The 18,319-nt window shown below is 25.2% G+C and overlaps 2 protein-coding genes across 8 annotated transcripts in view; one reads left to right on the top strand and one right to left on the bottom strand.

Moving 5' to 3' along the window:
• The window catches only part of Arms (Ankyrin repeat-rich membrane spanning), a 51,768-nt gene extending 49,959 nt beyond the window's left edge, over positions 1-1,809 (bottom strand). For 2 of the 7 annotated variants that reach the window (XM_043038938.3, XM_043038967.3), the window contains exon 1: positions 1,254-1,388. The gene's annotated coding sequence lies outside the window, so the exon portion shown is untranslated. Of the gene's footprint in view, positions 1-951; positions 1,389-1,524; positions 1,659-1,681 lie in introns of those variants that run through there. The other 5 variants (XM_043038954.3, XM_043038949.3, XM_087159660.1 and 2 more) reach the window with 5 other exon arrangements.
• LOC107437066 (DENN domain-containing protein 11) lies at positions 1,593-17,564 on the top strand. Its single transcript, XM_087159661.1, has 9 exons — positions 1,593-1,881; positions 4,390-4,489; positions 6,112-6,270; positions 6,389-6,533; positions 8,640-8,778; positions 10,574-10,699; positions 11,825-11,975; positions 14,570-14,635; positions 16,365-17,564. The coding sequence occupies exons 1-9, from the start codon at positions 1,593-1,595 to the stop codon at positions 16,561-16,563; spliced, it is 1,374 nt and encodes a 457-aa protein (XP_087015787.1). The 3' UTR covers positions 16,564-17,564.
• The last annotated feature ends 755 nt before the right edge of the window (positions 17,565-18,319 follow it).

Below are 18,319 nucleotides of genomic sequence, written 5' to 3'. Positions count from 1 at the left end.
AAATGCAAGAATCTGTTCTTAAATATCTTTTAACAACCTTTTTTCTAATTTTATTGCCCAAAAATAAATTAATTTTAAATTATAAGAAGTTAAACTCAAATAGAAATACAGTTTTACCAAAACTATGGGTTTTTGACAGAGGGTTTTTTGACACGACGGTAAAAACCATGGTATAAACCGGTAAAAACCGTCATGTGTCAAAAACTTGCCAACCCTACTCTTAACAAACAAATCATTTTAATAATCATCAAAAACGAATCATTTTAATGCAAAACTTATACAATTGTTTACTTTTAAATTAATGAAAAAAATAGACTATGATTATTGGTTTATTTTATTATTATTTTTATTATTCTGCACCAATATTTGCCTAAAATATTTATTTTTTGTTAAACTTATTAATTTATTATAGCTGTTTTCTTTAAAAAAATAATGAAAAAAGCGTTCCTCGTATTTTTCTATTCTTAATTTTGCTTTAATTACCTATAATTTGCAATGTAAAGGAATAAAACTAATGAGAAAGAAAACGTGCTAAACATGTCCTAATTAGAATTTCATGGAAATTTTGAAGAGTTAAGAATTTTTTCAACTTCCTCAACAGTCATTGAACTTTCTGATGGCACCACCTACAACATTTATAATTAGAAAAAACACATCTGAAAATTTATTCAGCTTTATTATGATCAAGACAGATTATGAGGTGAGAACTTAATTTGACAGTCTAATATATTTTTAGTTTAAAATCCTCTTCAAAAAAACTATATCACATAAAGTGAAAACATACATTGCTAAAACAGTTTTACTTTAAATATAACTATGGAACTAAAATACGTCTGAAAACTTAATTTTCTCAGTATTTTGACTAGAATGCCATAAAAAGAATATCTAAATTATGTAAGTGACATTGTGCAATTGAAAATTGTGTTAAATATGTATAACAACTTTTCTAACCCAATAAAGACATACATGACATATTAGGATTGTTCGTCAAAACAATTTAGTCACTTTGCAAACATGAACTACTAGATAATGAATTATCTTTGTGTATCTACAGTATTTTAAATATCACATGCTTTCGTTGAAATATGAATATTTCTAAATAAATAAATGTTGTAAAAGGAATTAATATATCGCAAGCGACAGCAAATCCCCTATATTCCATGTTTTCATTTAACAGCAAAAACTTCATAAAAGAAGATAATTTATAATTAAAAAAAATTAGAGTATATTTAATTCTTTATAATTTTATTTACATTACATAACGTCATTGACTATTTCATTCATGGAATACTTGGACAGGAAAATTTTCTAATACATCAAAACACTCCAACCAAATCAAAACAAACTATAGCACCGAAGAACAAAAGGGTGAATTCGCCAAAACTGGCGAAACTGTAGCAAAAATTGATTTGGCGAGTTTCTAAATTATTACGTCACTGTGACTCATGTCATATGTTGCAATCTGTTTGTTTACATATTTTATTTATATTTAAAAGTTATTAAGATTGATCAAAACAAAAATACCCTTGACATTGTCAAAAAACATGATTAAAATAAGTCGTGTTCAGTAATAAATTTCTCAATTATATGCTATGGCTGATTCAGAAATAGTTAATGACCGAACTCCACTCCTGGAAAGAAAAGGGAGTATTAGTAGTACTGATTCATGCAATAAATTTACTATTAAGTCATTAGAAAACGAGGATGCCACTTTAACAGCAGTTTTAACTGCTGATTCTACTAAATATGGTATATCTAATGTATTGAATATTGTGGAAGACGGTGATTACATGGCGCCGGTTAGCGAAGGAGTTGTTGAATATAATGGACAACTATCTGATATCGTCTGTATTTTTTCAGTGGCATTTGATACGCGTGCTGGTAGTAAAATTTTCGTCTTATCGTGTATTTTAGATAAATTTAAGTTTTGAAAATTTTCTTTAATCTAGCAAAATGTTCAGAAATATCTGTTTTAATGAAATCTTAGACGTTGTGTAAAATATGTTTTCTATAAAAGGACATTTTAATAATTTGTTTATTGTCGACTGATAATTGACCTCTGTTTTGAACATAATATTTAACTTAAGAAAGTGATAAGAACAGGATAAATTTAATGTTTAAAATCAAGTCCAGAAGAACCAAATTATTGCAATATTAAAATATTTTAAGTACCATTCTTTAATTAAATACTATCGCCCTCTTATTTGTTTGTATTTATTTAAACTTTTGGGAGTCATATGTACTACATTAATAAAATATTAATTATTTTTTGATCATACCTTTCATATTTTAGGATTTTCCATTTCTAATATTGTTAAAGAAATAAGACTTTCAGCCATACAATTTTCTTTTCCTCTAAGAGGTGTACAGCATAAAATGAACAAACTGTAAAGCACTCACAAGAAATGTGGTTTTTATAATTTCAAACTCTGTTTATCACTACAATGCATAAATGAAATAATTTAATTATTTCATTCGCTAACTTTGATTTGTTTGGCTTCACAAAAATAAACCGCATTATGTACCTTACTTTGTGGTTAAATCATATTTCTGTAAAGTTAAAAGATGTCAATATAATAAGAAACTTAGGAATTTTTTGTATAATGTTTTTAAATCTTTATACCAATTTCGATAAATATCTTTTAAAACTTCATCTTTGTAAAATATATATATATTAAAGCTAGACTAAGTTAATTGGTAAGAAATATTATTAATTAAAAAGACAAAAAGAATTCTTTTTGATCAGAATTACTCTAGGAGGTTCAGAAAATATAAAGCCTTTTGAGACTTTTAAACAGTACCGTCTTTACGCATGGGCACACCCGGGCAGTGCCCAAGGGCCCCTAAGCACTAAGGGGGCCTTTGAGAATCTTACTTTTTATAAATTGTATTTAAAAAAAACTAAAAATAAACAAAATTGCCGGATATATTTTTAAAAATAAATATATTCTATGGTATAAAGTGTGCATTCTGTTTTTCTTTCTACAAATAGTGATTGATTATCATGCAAAAAACAATAATTTTAATAATTTATCACCAGGGAAACTAAAAAAGACAACCGAAATCTATTTTTCTACGTTTCAATGAAGTTTTTATGTGGATTCAGTTTCTTGAGCAATCAAAATGTATTTAAATTTATTCAAATTATTGCATATGTTAAAAATGCTTTATTTTGTGTATGTGAAGTTTTTGTTAGTTCGATTTTAAGCAGTATGACCTGTTATAAGGGCCTAAAACATTTCTGTGCCCGAGGGCCCTTCATGCTATTAAGATGGCCCTGCTTTTAAAAGAACATTTTTAGAAACAAAGAGGCATAAAGTGATTTTGTAACCAAAGATGAGTATGAAAACAAGTGCTAAAGGTGTTACGAAAAAATCATATTACAAAAAAAGCTTAAAGTAAAAATGTTATTCTTTAGTTTCAGATTACAAATATTAATGATTATTTTTACTTTTGAAAAGTTTTGATGGTATTGCATAAATTAGTCAAATATTAATTCATGTAGTAGTTATTATTTTGTTCCTATGGAACATAGTAGCCGTCATGTATAATGCTTGTGGAAAATAATCTGAAAATTACAAGAGAATGTCAAAAATTTCATGATGCCAACCTTCTTAGTGTTTGTAATCTATGTCTTTATAATTAGATATTTATGTTTAATATCCTCTGCACTCTTATCTAGTAAGTCCGAGTTTCTAAATAATAATAAATAAATAATAATTAAAATTAGGAGAGTCTACATTAAAAATAGTGTATCTTTAAATTACAAGAATAAAACTCTTTATACAAGAACAATATTCATTTTGTACAAACATAAATACATGTTAAAAATATGAAGTACTTGGACATGAAGCTCCTTTGGTTTATATAGGAATTTACAAAATCAAAAATTTTAACAGAAGCTCATGATTTTTTTCTTCATTAATACTGTAAATGATCAAAATTCCATTTCTTGAAAGACAGTGTTTCTGGACAGATCAATATGACTGATTTAGGCTAATAATGTTCTGTACAGATCAGAGATAGATTTACCAACCGACTTGCCTTTTAAGAACTCTGCTATCATGGCTCTTCATGAGGCTAGTGAAGCTTACTTGGTTGGTCTTTTCAAAGACTTCCTTTGGCTATTCATGCCAAGAGAGTCACTATCATACCCAAAAATATCCAACTTGCCCAACATATATGTGGAGAATGAGCTTAAATTGCTTAGTTAACATTTAAAAAAAAAGATCCATCTCGAGGTATGACTATTTACCACAATGAATAGCTAAACCTAATTAATTATTAATTGAGTGTATAAAAAATTATTCTTTCTTTGAAAATATGCTTATTGTATTTTATTTGTTTTAATTCTTATTTATGTTTATTTTTTGTTATTTTTTTACTAAGGCAACATCATTGAATGGTATTTACCTTGTGACTGCAATGTTGATGGCATTGAATTCCGTGCAATGGCAAGTGGATCACATAGAGTTCAAACTGATTTTATGTAGGTTTTCTTTTATTTTTATTAGCATCTATTAAATAGAATAAATCATTATAACTTGTATATTATATATTTCCATGTATATGCTCACATCTGTACATAGGCAGATAATTCAAATTTTTCTTCAAAAACTTCCCCAAAATTTGAAATTTTTACATAGATTAAAATAAGAAAAAAATTCCTGTGACAGAAATTTTCTTTGTGAGATTTCAATTTAAATGTAACAGATTACAACCTATTTATCAGACCTGAACTGAATTTAGAATTAGGAAAAATTCTCTTTAAGCCAGTTTTGGGAGAAACAGGACTGATCGAAGGAGATTGACTTGATGATATTAGCCAAGATTGAACTGGCTCGCCCTAGAAATTTGATTGATTTTCCTAGCAGTATTCAATTTCATGGACTTCAGTTATAAATAACTTTTAGAAAAAAATAGCTATATATCAACACCTTTGGAACAGACTCAGGAGAAATGGTCAGCATACAAATATTTCATAGTGGTAATGTTCTGAAGAAAATAAGGCCACTTCAGCCCTGTATAATAAGCATGATTACAACATAAAAATCTATTGCAATTCAATAAATGTATGTTTTACATTTATTAATAAAGTTATGGCAAATGAAGTAACTGTTAGGTTTTTCTCTTTGTATTAGAACTAAATCAGTCTCTATTTCACATTTTAACTAGCTATTTGCTCCTAAGTTTGTTCCTTTTCTTGCCAATTCATATTTAATAAATATAAATTTAGTTTGCTCTTATGATGGTAAAAAAATTTCCTTTTTATTGATAAAAAAGACTTTACTATAATTTATTCTGTGGTCAGCTATGTAGGCAAATTTGCTAAAATTAAATATAATTGTATGCATGGAGTTGCATACAATTATATTTAAATTATAGAGTTATAATTCAGAACACAGGAGAAGTTCTTCATAAACTAATTTGAATTGCTTATATGCTATTAGAACTAATTTTTTTTTCAATGTTGTGGGTGAAAAAGAATCAATAAATAAAGTGGAAGTTTGGAAATAGCTATTATTAATTACACATCAGTGTGTTTTTTAAGTGCCAAATTTTTAAGCTCCCTCTTATTTAAGCATTAATTAAGTTTTTTTTTCATACTAACTAATTCTTGCTGCAATAATTTTTTAGACAATTTGTATTTGATGATTATATTGAAAAGAAACCTTATCAAAATTGTATATATAAAGTAAAAATGATTTGCAGAACAGATGAATCGATTAAAAATGGAAATAGGAATGAAAAGTTTGGGGTAATATAAGCCATGTTTTTAAATTGCCCAGGAAGAGAAAAAATTTTCTTAAAAACACAATTTCCATATAGGAAATAAAGTTGTTTTTGTGTCTTGTGGAGTTATTATTAATTCAAATATATCTAGTATTTCAGATTTTACATATTCAAATAGAAAAGAGGAATCCATATATTTAACTAATTTCTTTTATTTTTTTAAATCTTTAGAATAATCAATTTTGTTTTATGCTTCAGATTTCTTAGATATTTAATTTTGATATTAAGTAAAATAGACTTTGAATTTTGCATAACTTTTTTAATTTAAGTTTTTAGAAATCATCCTAATTTCAAACTTTTTATTTATATTTTTTGCAGATATTTCAAAAGAGGTCAGCTGTATGGCTTAGCTTGCTTTGAAAATATGCCCGTAGACAATAAATGTGAAAGAGGAGCTAGAATGAAATCAGTTGGTGTGTTAGCAGTTACGTACACTTCTTTACATCATCATATGAATTTTCTCAGAAAACAAGTGCGGTGAGCTATTTCTGTATTTTAAAATATATTATTTAATAATTTTAATTTACACTAGCTTTATTAATAATTTTAAAATAATCTATACATTGTTTTAAATTAATCTTACATATTTATGCAGGCAGCTACTAGAAAACCCTGGTTCTTATGAGGAAATGGAAATCTACTATGAGAGTCACAAAGGATCTTTTCCAACCTTTAATGCATTCCAAGATTATTCTGATATTTATTCAACTAGATTAAATAATCTTGTGCCTTTAATGAAAGTAAGAACATATTCAAAAACTCATTGCCTTACTGAGGCTGCTATGTTCATTATAATTTTTTTTTTTTTTTGCTATGTATTGTTCTCTTACTAAAGTTATGTTGCATCATCATATTAGTTGCATTTCTATTGCTCTTGCCAACTGTTTTAACACATTTTGTTGAGATTTACTCTTGAATTTTGTGAATTTTACAGCGAAAAAATGGATAGGTAATAGGTATAATTAGTTATATTTTGTAACGAATTTTTAAATTTCGGAATGAAAGCAGTTTTTTTTTTATAATTTTTGTAGTTAATTTTAATATTAGCTTATTTTACACATACTTCCAATTCATTTGAATTAAACTGAATGGATTGTCTTTTAATATATTTTATCAATTTAAAATGCTATAAAATTATTTAGAAAACCAGTGTATTCTTTCAGAAAAAAAAATGGGAGAGAATTTCTCACCCTTTCTCAAAAACAGGGTGAGATTTCAAAAAGTTAAGTGAGATTTCTAAAAATTAAAAAAACACGAATAGACTTGGAAAAAAAATTTTTTCTTTAATTGTAATACATTTTTCACATCTTCTAATTGAATATTTTTGCTTCATCATCATATGGAAAATGTTCTATATCTACTTTTTTATCAGCTATTATATTTATTTGACTAAAAAATATCCGTATTTGTTTCGTTTTGACCGTTTCTACCGACATTTGTTTCATTTGTCCGTTATGGAGTAGAAGATGTCGCCTTAACAAGGTATTTGTCCATCTTACATTCATGCACAAAAAATGTAAACGTCTTACATGAAGAAACCTTATCTACGGTGAACTCGTGGTTGCATAGAAATGTGTTCTGAAAGGGGTTCGGGCAACACCTCCTAGAAAAGAGTAGGCCTCTGCACGGGTTACCATAAATATTCTTTAGTAGTCCAAACGTAATGACATATTTCGTATTTTCAACCACTGCGCAAAAGAAAAAAATATGCTAGATTCTTGCGCTGTAGTGAAAACACTGAAAACTAAAAATTAATGTGAAAATTTTATAATCTGCCATGTGTAATGCAAGGTGATAATCACATGAAGGCAATTTTAAATTTTTTTATTCTATTTAGTTGGTTTGATATAATTTAAAAATTTCAAATTCTACATGCTGCACATTCAAGTTCATTCATTAAAGATTTCAGTGCACGTTTTTAGAGTAATTTCATGTATTTTATGGACAGTCACAATCTACTCAATCTTGTAATTTTTCTTTAATAAGCTTTATTTATTTAAATCGTATTATATTTAAATCATATATTTACATTTATTACTTTTTCATAAATGTACAACTTTACACAGAATATTATTTTATCGATTCTAGTTAAAAATATATACTGCAACATTTTTGTACACATAACACTTTTCTGTAGATATTAAGGAGTAATATACTTTATAGTTCATGAGCATAGTTATTACCTTCAATTTTTTAAACTTAGCGAATTGAAGTGGCAATAGATCAATTATTGTTGCTTATGAGCACTTGATATGATTGTTTACAAATGCAAAGTGAAGTAAAGAATGTTTTTAAAAGAGAAACCATTTATATATTATATATATGTCATCTCAGAAGAGTTACGAATAAAATGAGTATTACAGCTGGATAGTTGGTATTTATCATTAAGTATCATTTATGTTTGATGTTTATTATAAATTATACTCAAAAGTTGCTAGTGGATACATATTTCTAATTAATATTAAAATAAAGAATATTTTTCTAGCTAAAGGTATAATATGAAGAATTAGTTTGATATATATATACGTGTAAATATAAGCCCAGATTTTATTTTTGCTGTTAAATGAATCTAGCTTGAAATGTGGATTCAAAAAATTTAATTTTTCCTTTGAATAGAGACAATATTAAATAATTTTGAATTCTTGCAGTAAATCTTCGTTTCTTGTTTTCATATTTCTTTATAATTTATTCTATAAATAATGTAAATACTAAGTTAATAGCATCATTAAATTGCATTTTTCCAATTTTATGTGAAAGTTTGTAAAGTATTTTATAATGGTAGGAAATTACATGCCATAAACATTTCATGTTTGTAAATGTTTACATTTCTATTCTTATAATTTTAGATCACTCACCCTGCTGGCTGTTTTTCTCAGTTTTTGAATTTTTTTGGTGAAAGAATATTTGCCCTCTGGAAAATGGCATTATTAAAGAAGCGCATAATATTTTTTTCACCACCTCCTATTGGAGTAGTGTGTTATCGGGGTAAAAATATTTATTTATTTATTATTATTATTTGAAATGTAATGATTTTGTTGTTAACTTTGATTAATCTTAACTGATTTTCCTTACTTGTTAGCTTAAAGTTTTGTGTATGTTTTCAAAATCTTTACAGTTTATGTTTTGTTTAAATTGATTGCTGCACCATTATTGCATTCACTATGCAACATTCTTACAATTTACTCATTAAAATTAAATGTCTTATGTGATATCTAATCTAACAAGGTTTAGAGCATCTTACTTTTTTTCAGTTTAGGTTTAAAATATTTCAAGTCTTTTGTAAATATTTTCTGAAATTAAATCAATGTAAAAATGTGTTAATAATGTTTTGTAAAACAGACATACTATTGTATCTTTACTATAATGAAGCACCTTATTCAGTTTTGAAACTCAAAATAATAGAGGAATTTCTATATATTATCGAATTACAAGCAAATATTGATTATAATGGAGTACTTTGATGATTTTTCTTTTATCTTCTAACTGTAGATGACTATCTTGGTTGATCTAGTTCTATTAATTAATATTTTTTCCTTGCTGTAACTTGCTAGTCATTCTGCATCTCTGTTTATTTCTTTCATTCTGTGTTCTCTTTTTCATTTTCTGTTTTATTCTAACATCATACATCATCTATTCTATTTCACTCTAGAACAATATTTTGTTTCCCTTTATCAGACAATTCTATTTTATATGATATTATTTTAGCACTGTGACAGTGTTGTAATTTTTTTATATGCTTCACATACCCTTCTTTATTTCAAGATATATATATATTTCAGTTTGATATTGACCCTTTATAATAATAGTACTATCTAGCAATATCCTTATTAAACTCATCTCTTTGAGTTTGAAGATGATATCTATTTAACAATATTTTTTATTTTTTTCGTTTCTTTCATTTACACAGAAATTTCTATTTGATAACAACAATGTTTCTGTTTAAGGATAAAATTGTTTTAATATATAAAATTTTTGTTTTGCAAACTTTCATGTGTTTTGTGCAAATTAAATTGTTTAGTTTTTACCAAATAATCGGGACAATTGAAGGAATCAACATTTTTTTTCTTTATTTTTTTAAAAAAGACATGATTTTATTTTATGTGTTATAACTCTATTTTTGAATTAATACGTGTAATTTATGTGATGAAAGAAAGATACTATTATGATAAAATGCATTCTTAAAAGCCTAAACTGTATTAAAAAATATCTTAACAACAACTATCTGTATTGTCTTGAAGGAAATATTTTTCAAATGTTAATTTTACACAAATTCTATTTTATGTGTACTCTATGTTTAAGAATAATGTTTTTACATTTCCTTTAAAGTCCTTAAATAAGAAGTCAACTATGAATTGTTTACTAAAGAACGCTTGGTTATTCTTTTCACCAAAAGATTTAATTTTTTAGAAAAATAATAATAAAATTTAATAAATTAAAAAATATGTAAAGAAAATTGAGAATTTATAAAGAATATTCTATATCATTGATGAATTTAAAATCAATGGCATATATATTAATTTTAAAAGAATTATGATGCCAGCTTTTTTAAAATATTTATACTGATTGTTCAGTTTTTCCCAAGTTGCTAATTTTTTTTTTTACCGTATGATTTATTTTTACTCAAATTGTTCAAACAAACAAATATCCTGAATATTAAAACTAATACCTATATCTTTATATGCCATGCCTTCATTTAATTTGACTTATTTCTCCTATGTAATGTTATATGTGTGTATGTTTTCTACAAATTTACCACTTTTTATTCTTTTACTGATTTTAGTGTATTGCACAATTTGTCTCACTGGTCACCGTCTGTCTGAAATAGGTGCATGGTCTGCACAACCATTCTTTTATGTCAATATCGCAGATATGGATAATTTAGGATCTGAAAAAGTTTATGTTGCATGTAAGTAATTTTTAGAGAACTTAAATTATTTTATTATCATAAAATTAGAACATGAAGTTGTGTTGAAGAACATTAGAGCATTTTTTTTTATTTTATAGTTAGATAAACCAATCTTTTATTAAGTTTTTGGCTTTCTGCCAACAGTAGTAATAAATATTGCTGTAGATTATGCCTTATAAAATTCTGGAGTGACTTTAATTATTGTACTACAAATTGTACCTACCTGTGAAGAATCCAATTTCTATGCTTTTTCTTATTGTTTGGTTCATTGCTTTTCAATTTGTTAATGATTTGTTATTTTTAGCAATTTTTTTCTTGCAGTAAACTTTTTATTTAATCAAGTATATGCAAACTTATTTTTCATTGATTAAATTCAAACTAATTTTTCATATACTTTTATTGATTAGATTGTTATTTTTTACTTAATTAAACATATTAAAGCTTATTTTTGGTTTGGAAAAAGTTTTACTTGTGGAATATTAAGTGCTTAATTATCTATTAAAATATCACTATACTACCAAAAAAAATTTTCTCCAAGACTATTCAAAATAAATTCTGTTACTGTAAAAAAGAATCATTACAGATTAGTCAGCCTTAAAATTTTCTAATGATTGCATTAAATCTAAGTAAATAAGCAATAATAATTATCTTCTTTCAATTGTTGCAGTCACTGCATATAATTATATAATATAATGAAAAGTTTAAAAAAAACTTCTTTGAATTACGTCTATTACTTCTATACATAAGCTAATACCTTGTAAAGATTTTTATTGTTTTCATTTCAAGTTTATTACTGTTAATAATTAGATATAATTCATTTCATTTATAATGAAATGTTTCATTTTTTTACTCAGCATAATTGTTTACTGGGGAAAATTCCATTACTTAATAATTTTATCGTGTTTTTTTTTTTTTTTTTAAATATTTTTGTTTAACTTTTTTTTCTTCTAAAAAATTCTCACTTTTAATTAACATTGTTTTAATTTCCAACCGGTTTAATTTTTTTAAATCAAATATCAAAACAATTATATGCATTGATATGTGTATTAGGGTGTTTTAATCAACTTATTACTGCATAATTCCACAAAAATTAATTAATTTTTATCTGCTAATGAAATTTTTCAGGCACAACCGAAAAAATATTCCAGACTAAAACAAGCCTTTACGATTTGTATGTGGATAATCAAAATTTCATTACTGACATCCCAATAATTCAAAAGATTCTGAATACAAGTCATTCTGATAGGAGAAAGTTTGAACAACTTTGTAAATTTCAGTAAGTATTTGATCAAAATAAAAAAGTATTTGTCAAAAAATTTCCAATTTATTTAATAATATTCAGTCATTAAAAAAATATTTTACTATGGTGATGAGTGTTATAATTACATACCTGCCAACATTCACTCTTTTCGAGAATGGATTTTCCAAGTGGTAGTAAAAAAATTACCGAAAAACTATCTTCCTCAAAAATATACTTATATTTTTATCAGGTTGAAATTCGCTATCGTAAAGACTAATATGCTTTTATATATTTGTAATTATTTATATGTAGTGGTGGTCAAACTGATTTAAAATTATTATTATAATTCAAAAAGTTTAGTGAAATAACATGAATTTCGCTAGCACTTTGAATATGAAAATAAAATCTTCCGTGAAAACCGGAAGAATTGGCAGCTATGTAAATAGGATTATGTAAAACCTAGAAAACGAATTATAATAAGATATTCACTGGTTAAAATGTGTAAGAAAAAGGATTAATAGTTCTTAGTCTTTAAAAATATTAACTTCTTTTAAAGTAGTGGTAATAAAACAATTGGTTGATTTATATGTTATCGTCCAGAACAAGTTGATGAAGGAGTTAATGTACGTAATTTCACTTATTACTTTTTTTTTAATTATCTTTTTACTTTATTTTTATTGCTAGTTATTATTCAGGCAACAGAATTTTCTGAGCACATCTGCTGCACCATCTTCTTTAAATCTAAATTTGTTTGCAACCTAAATGCAATCAGGAGACTATTATTGTAAAAATAAGGCTTATCCAATATGCATAGCGAAATTTAAATTCTCAAATCTAAAGTAGATAAAAATTATAAACATAAGAAATGTATGTTGTTTAAATTTAGTTTGAAACATTTGAAATTATAGTTAAAAAGAGTTTAAGAACCGCTACAATCGTGGCTGCATTGCATTCATCATGTGATGCTTATAAAATCATTAAGATGTAGCGCATTAACTTTAAAAATATTTTTCAAAGCTATAAAATGCTTAGAATGCTCAGAAAACACTCTTAAAAGTGGCATGAATACTTATTGGTAAACTAATTTTTTGCGCATGTTATATGGGATCTAAGTAGTTCTATCAAAAAGTTAAAATATAAATATATATATATATTTTGTAATAAATTAATTTTGTGAATGAACACCAACAAAAGAACTACCTTAGCTTACATGATACTGTATATTTTCTTCACTGAATTCATAAAAAAGATTATAAATAACACTGCTAGATGCTAAATAGATAAAACAAAAGTTTGTAGTAGTTTAAGCCATCCTGAATTGAAAATTACTCTAGTTATTTGATATTATCTAAAAAATTACTAAATGTTTCTCATTGTCCTTCCAATTTTTTTTCATCAAATCTATTGCTTTTTGTAATATAAAATTGTTACATTCATAAAGCATTCCCACATTTTTAATTGTGCACAAAGTTTGAATTATAATTTGTAAAACTTTTGTGTCCTAAAATGACAAAATTGGAATATTCAGGATCTGGAGAGGAAACAACGATTCAACATTGGTTTTTCAACAGTTTTGTGTCTATATAGAAAATTTGTGGAACATTTAATTCAAAAAGTGTAGATAATATTATAATTTAAATCAAAATTTTATTTGTGTTTTCATCAATCTTTAAATTAATTTCTTAAATTATTATATGCAATTTAAAATTGAAATTCCTTTGTTCTTTTATTGGCATTAGTATTTAAAAGACTTAGAAACCATGTTCTAATACAAATTATAATACTATACTGAACAAGTTTGCGTTGTATAAAAAAAAATATTGAATTGATTGATTTCTGTTTTAAATATTAGTTGTTTGTTTAAATAGTTTATCTCCTCATACCTAAATATTATCCTATTTTGATCTGTTTTTTTTTTTTAAAGTGCAATTTTTTGACTTTAACTTTTTAAGCATCATACTGTGTGAACAAATAAGTACAGAATTCTCCTAGCCAAGTAGACTTTCTCCTCGAATTTCACAGGAGAAAATATTAATTTTGTGTGGGGAAAAAACCAATTTATACTTCAGAATTGAAAAATTAAATATCTCGTTTATAAATATCTGAAACTTGTTAAAAACACTTATAAATCTGATCTGAGTAAAGTTAAACAATGTAGAAAGAGCACAAATAATGCCACATAAACAGATATTTGACAACTTTGGATTGGTAATGAAGAAGGTTCCTCAGTGTTAAAACACATTGCTATGTTTCAAAACTGAGGAAAGCTGTTTGACTTTATTCACATTGTTTAACTTCATTCGCATAGTTAACTAGTAATAAAGTTGACTCTTTCTTCACTTTGATTTACATATATATGCTTCAAAACTTTTACAGGCACAAAACTTCTTTTAACCTCTTCAAACATCAAAAATGCCATAAAATTATAGCCAGTATTTATTAGTAAATATTTTTCAATATAGTACTATTTGAATAAAATATGTGAATTTGTTAACAAAAATTAAAAAATAAATGTTTTGTCTTTAAATGATAGCTATTAATGTTTTTTCATGACTTTATTTAAATTATTTGGACGAAAATTGTTAAAATTGATTCATTTTTAACTGAAGTCTGATTTTTTTTACTTTCAGACCACAAATCAATGGCTTTCAAAATGGTGATTTAAACAGTGAAGAGTCAGAAGCTTGGTTTACCAGGTAATTTCTTTCATAATTATTTTTTTCACCCTTGTTCCTCTGATCTATTTCAAGAAAAAGAACTGTTCATGATCACTGACAGTAATGATATTATTAGGATATTGCACATATACCCCCATTCAAAATTGAACTAAAAATGGGGAAAGATGAGGACATGAATTTGAGAATGAACTGATTACTGATGAAACACTGAAGGGAACTGATTACTTTTTTATTTTTGATTAAGAAGTAATTTCTGTGTTTGTTAAAATTAAAAGCTTTGTTTTCTTATTCTTACAACATAGACAACTTTTGTTTTTTAATTTGCAACAGTTTTATTTTGAAAAAGCTGAAAGTACTAAGCTTGTCAAATGTATAGTTTATTGTACAATTATTCTCATATTTTAATCTCTTCATATTTTGAAAAATGCTTACAAATCAGTAGAAGATTTTTCTAACATCATCCTCTACCATAATTATAGTAGTAATAGGTAATGTGCAGAATGTAATTATATAAAGTGAAAGTTACTGTATCATCATGTGAAACCTTTTTCTCTTCTGTTTGTTTCTTGATTTGATATTGTGGTAATGTAGGTTTAAATTTTACCCCAACAATTATATTTATGATTATTGTATTTACAATATTTTCACTTTTCTCCGAACAAAAGCAAAGTTATGGTCATTTTAGTTATATGACCAGTACATTGCTGCCCTTAACTCAATGTAGCGTTAATTATCTCAATCATTCTTAAATAGCACATATTTATTCTGAAGTAGTACATTTTAAAAGGTTGTCTTTTTTACAGATGCTAGTTTTTTGGAAATAATTGCTATTTTCTATACTTTTTCAACAAAAGTAATTAAAAAGTTACAATTCCATTAATTAACAATTATATTATTTTTGCATTATAAGGTATATAAACTGTTCATAACTTGCTTATTTGTTGATCTCTTGCATCTATAATTTATTTATTCAGTTGATTTAAAGCTACTCTAAATGATGTATCTTTAAACTGTTGTTTTTCTTTTAATTCTAATCAAAAATAGCTGAATAAAATTTCAATGTTACACATTTATTTTACAAACTCTTATAACAAGGCTTTAATTGACAATTTTTCTAATAGTAAAGTATTCAAACCATCTCTATTTAGTTTAGTCTACAAGCAGTTTTAAGTTTGATTGTAATAAAACTATTTAAATGTAATGCAGCTTTCATTACTTTGTAATGGTTCTACTCGTAACACCTCAGCCCTCTTCCCTCCTATTTTTTTTACATCATTAGATCAGCTAACTTTGTACATGTAATATCATTTATGTTAAGTGCCATTACCCTCTACATTCAATTCTATCCTCATTGCATGATAGTCTTCCCAACATTTTTGGTCTATGAACTAATCTACTAATTATTTTATCTACTAACATATTTGTGAATTTAAGTACTGAATTTAATTTCATTGAGAAAATATTTCTAATTAAAAAAAAAATTTGTTTTGTGTCTTTTTTTTTCTATACCTTATTACATAGTTAAAAGTAGCTTTACTGTCTGTAATACCATGTATAAAATATTTGTAAGTTCATAATTAGCTCTAATGGTTAATTATTACCTTATGTAATTAAGACACAAAACACAGAAAATATGGCTATAGTACTCCAAAAATTATTTAGAGTGTTTTTATTTTCTTTGATTACATGTAATATAATAATAATCTATTTTATTTTTCTCTGTTGCTAATATTTTCATGTAATTTAGGTATTTTATGACTTTGAACGAGCGTTTGTTCGGGACTCTTTTGAGAGTTTCAAAATCTCAAGATAAACAATGGACTTTAATGAATATGCAAGAAGTTGATTTAGATCCAGTTAATGACCGGACTTTTATTATGGAGCTTGCTGATACTTATGGCATTGATATTGTACCTGCAGCTGATACTTTATGCTGTTCTCCATAGTATTTTTGGATCAATTCAAAAGTCAAATATTTATCTGTATAATAGCTTCTATTTAAGTTTTAAAATTATGTTGTGCAATGTTAATATTCTCTTGTAAAATATACTTTTTTTTTATTTCTCAAAGTTCATTCTTTCTTTGATTCAGCAATTTTTTCATACACTTTATTACTCTTGTTTGTGTTGAAAATATTATGTTTGTATCAATTTATTCCACATTTTTTCCCCTTCATTAAATTGAATTAAAACATTGAGGATATCTACTCCATCATGTTCTAAGTAGAAGAATTATAATATTGTCTATACATATTGTTCTGATTTCTTTGTTGAATTCTATTAGTATGTTGTATCAAACTATCATTAAGCTACCCATTTATTTGAAATCTTCAATCCTGAAATTTATATACATATGTATATTAGTATTTTCCTTTCTTACTTCATTATTATTTATTATAAAGAATTATTTAGCAAAATAAAATGTAATGTAAATGTAATTTTTAACTTTTTTTATTTCCTATTATAAACAATATTCATTTTACTTTGTATACATTTTTTTCCAGTTATATTTATAAAAAATAACAAAAAAGTTTTTTTCCAAAGGTTAAAAAAATTCCGAATACTGTATTATATATAAAATATTTATCCCTGAATCTTGAAACATATGAGTAAAGAGATTCTATAATATAACTAACAATGTGTGTTTTAGTTTTTCATTCCTGACATATTTTCTTCTACTAGTTACTACATTCCTTACAAATTTAGTATTTGAAGTTGGAACAAAACTGTGATATTTTATTAATATATCTATTAATTAATTCCGATTCTTTAATAAAAAAAGTATTAATATTTATTGCATATTTATTTATAAAGTTGAAATGTTTTTGTTAATATGCATGTGAATTAACAAAAAAATTTGATTTAAATGTTTCATTTGTTGCAATTTTTATATCAGTAATTATGATTTTGAGAAGTGCAGTTTTCATTAAAGCCATTTTATTAAACTTTTATGTATGTCTTTTGTTATTGTTTTGGACTTAAATAAGACAATTTTTCATACATTATTTTTATTTCATTGTTTCTCTAAATTTTTGAAATGCTTCATCATTGAGATAGCTAAAAAACTGAGATATCACATGTGTTCTGTGAAATTAATTTTTCTTTTCTTTCAGTAAATGTTTAAAAATTCATTTGCTGGATATTATTTTTCTGGTTTTTAATAAAGAATTTTGTTAATTTAAATACAAAAATTTTTATCTGAAATTAATATTCTTATTTACAAAGGATTATTAATAATTATATATTACTTTATCTCATTTTTTCTCTAAATTCCCTACTTTTCAGATTATTTTCCATTAATGCAAAGAAACTAATAAACTTCTTTTAATTATTTATTTTTATCTTTGAATATTGTAAAGAAACTGACCAGACTGCTTTGAAAAGCTCATTGTATACTTGTATTAAAATGTAATATACTAAAATATGTTAAATATTTTGAAATGTGTAAATTAACATTATTTTTGATATTTTAATTTAATAGTGTTGAATTAAAATTAAATTTAATATTATAGGGGGTACAAAGGAAGAAATAATTATTTTCATATTATTTCTTCTTGATTTTAAAAGTAACGTTTTAAAATTTGAAATTATCTTAAAATCTAAAGTATATAAATAATCTAAAGTATTTTTACTAATGATTTTCAAAAATAGTTCATTTCATTCTAATTTGTACCTGTCTTGATTTATATATATATATATTTCT

Source organism: Parasteatoda tepidariorum, chromosome 3, assembly GCF_982258835.1.
Source record: "Parasteatoda tepidariorum strain Cologne lab strain chromosome 3, Ptep-v5.0, whole genome shotgun sequence".
Lineage (NCBI taxonomy): Eukaryota > Metazoa > Arthropoda > Arachnida > Araneae > Theridiidae > Parasteatoda > Parasteatoda tepidariorum.
This window is presented reverse-complemented; position numbering and strand designations above follow the sequence as displayed.

Excerpts from the sequence above, each read along its gene's own strand:
- LOC107437066 (XM_087159661.1), top strand. The coding sequence starts at position 1,593 with ATGGCTGATTCAGAAATAGTTAATGACCGAACTCCACTCCTGGAAAGA. Across the intron at positions 10,700-11,824 it reads TGAAAAAGTTTATGTTGCAT|GCACAACCGAAAAAATATTC; the intron begins GTAAGTAATTTT and ends GAAATTTTTCAG. Across the intron at positions 11,976-14,569 it reads GAACAACTTTGTAAATTTCA|ACCACAAATCAATGGCTTTC; the intron begins GTAAGTATTTGA and ends TTTTACTTTCAG.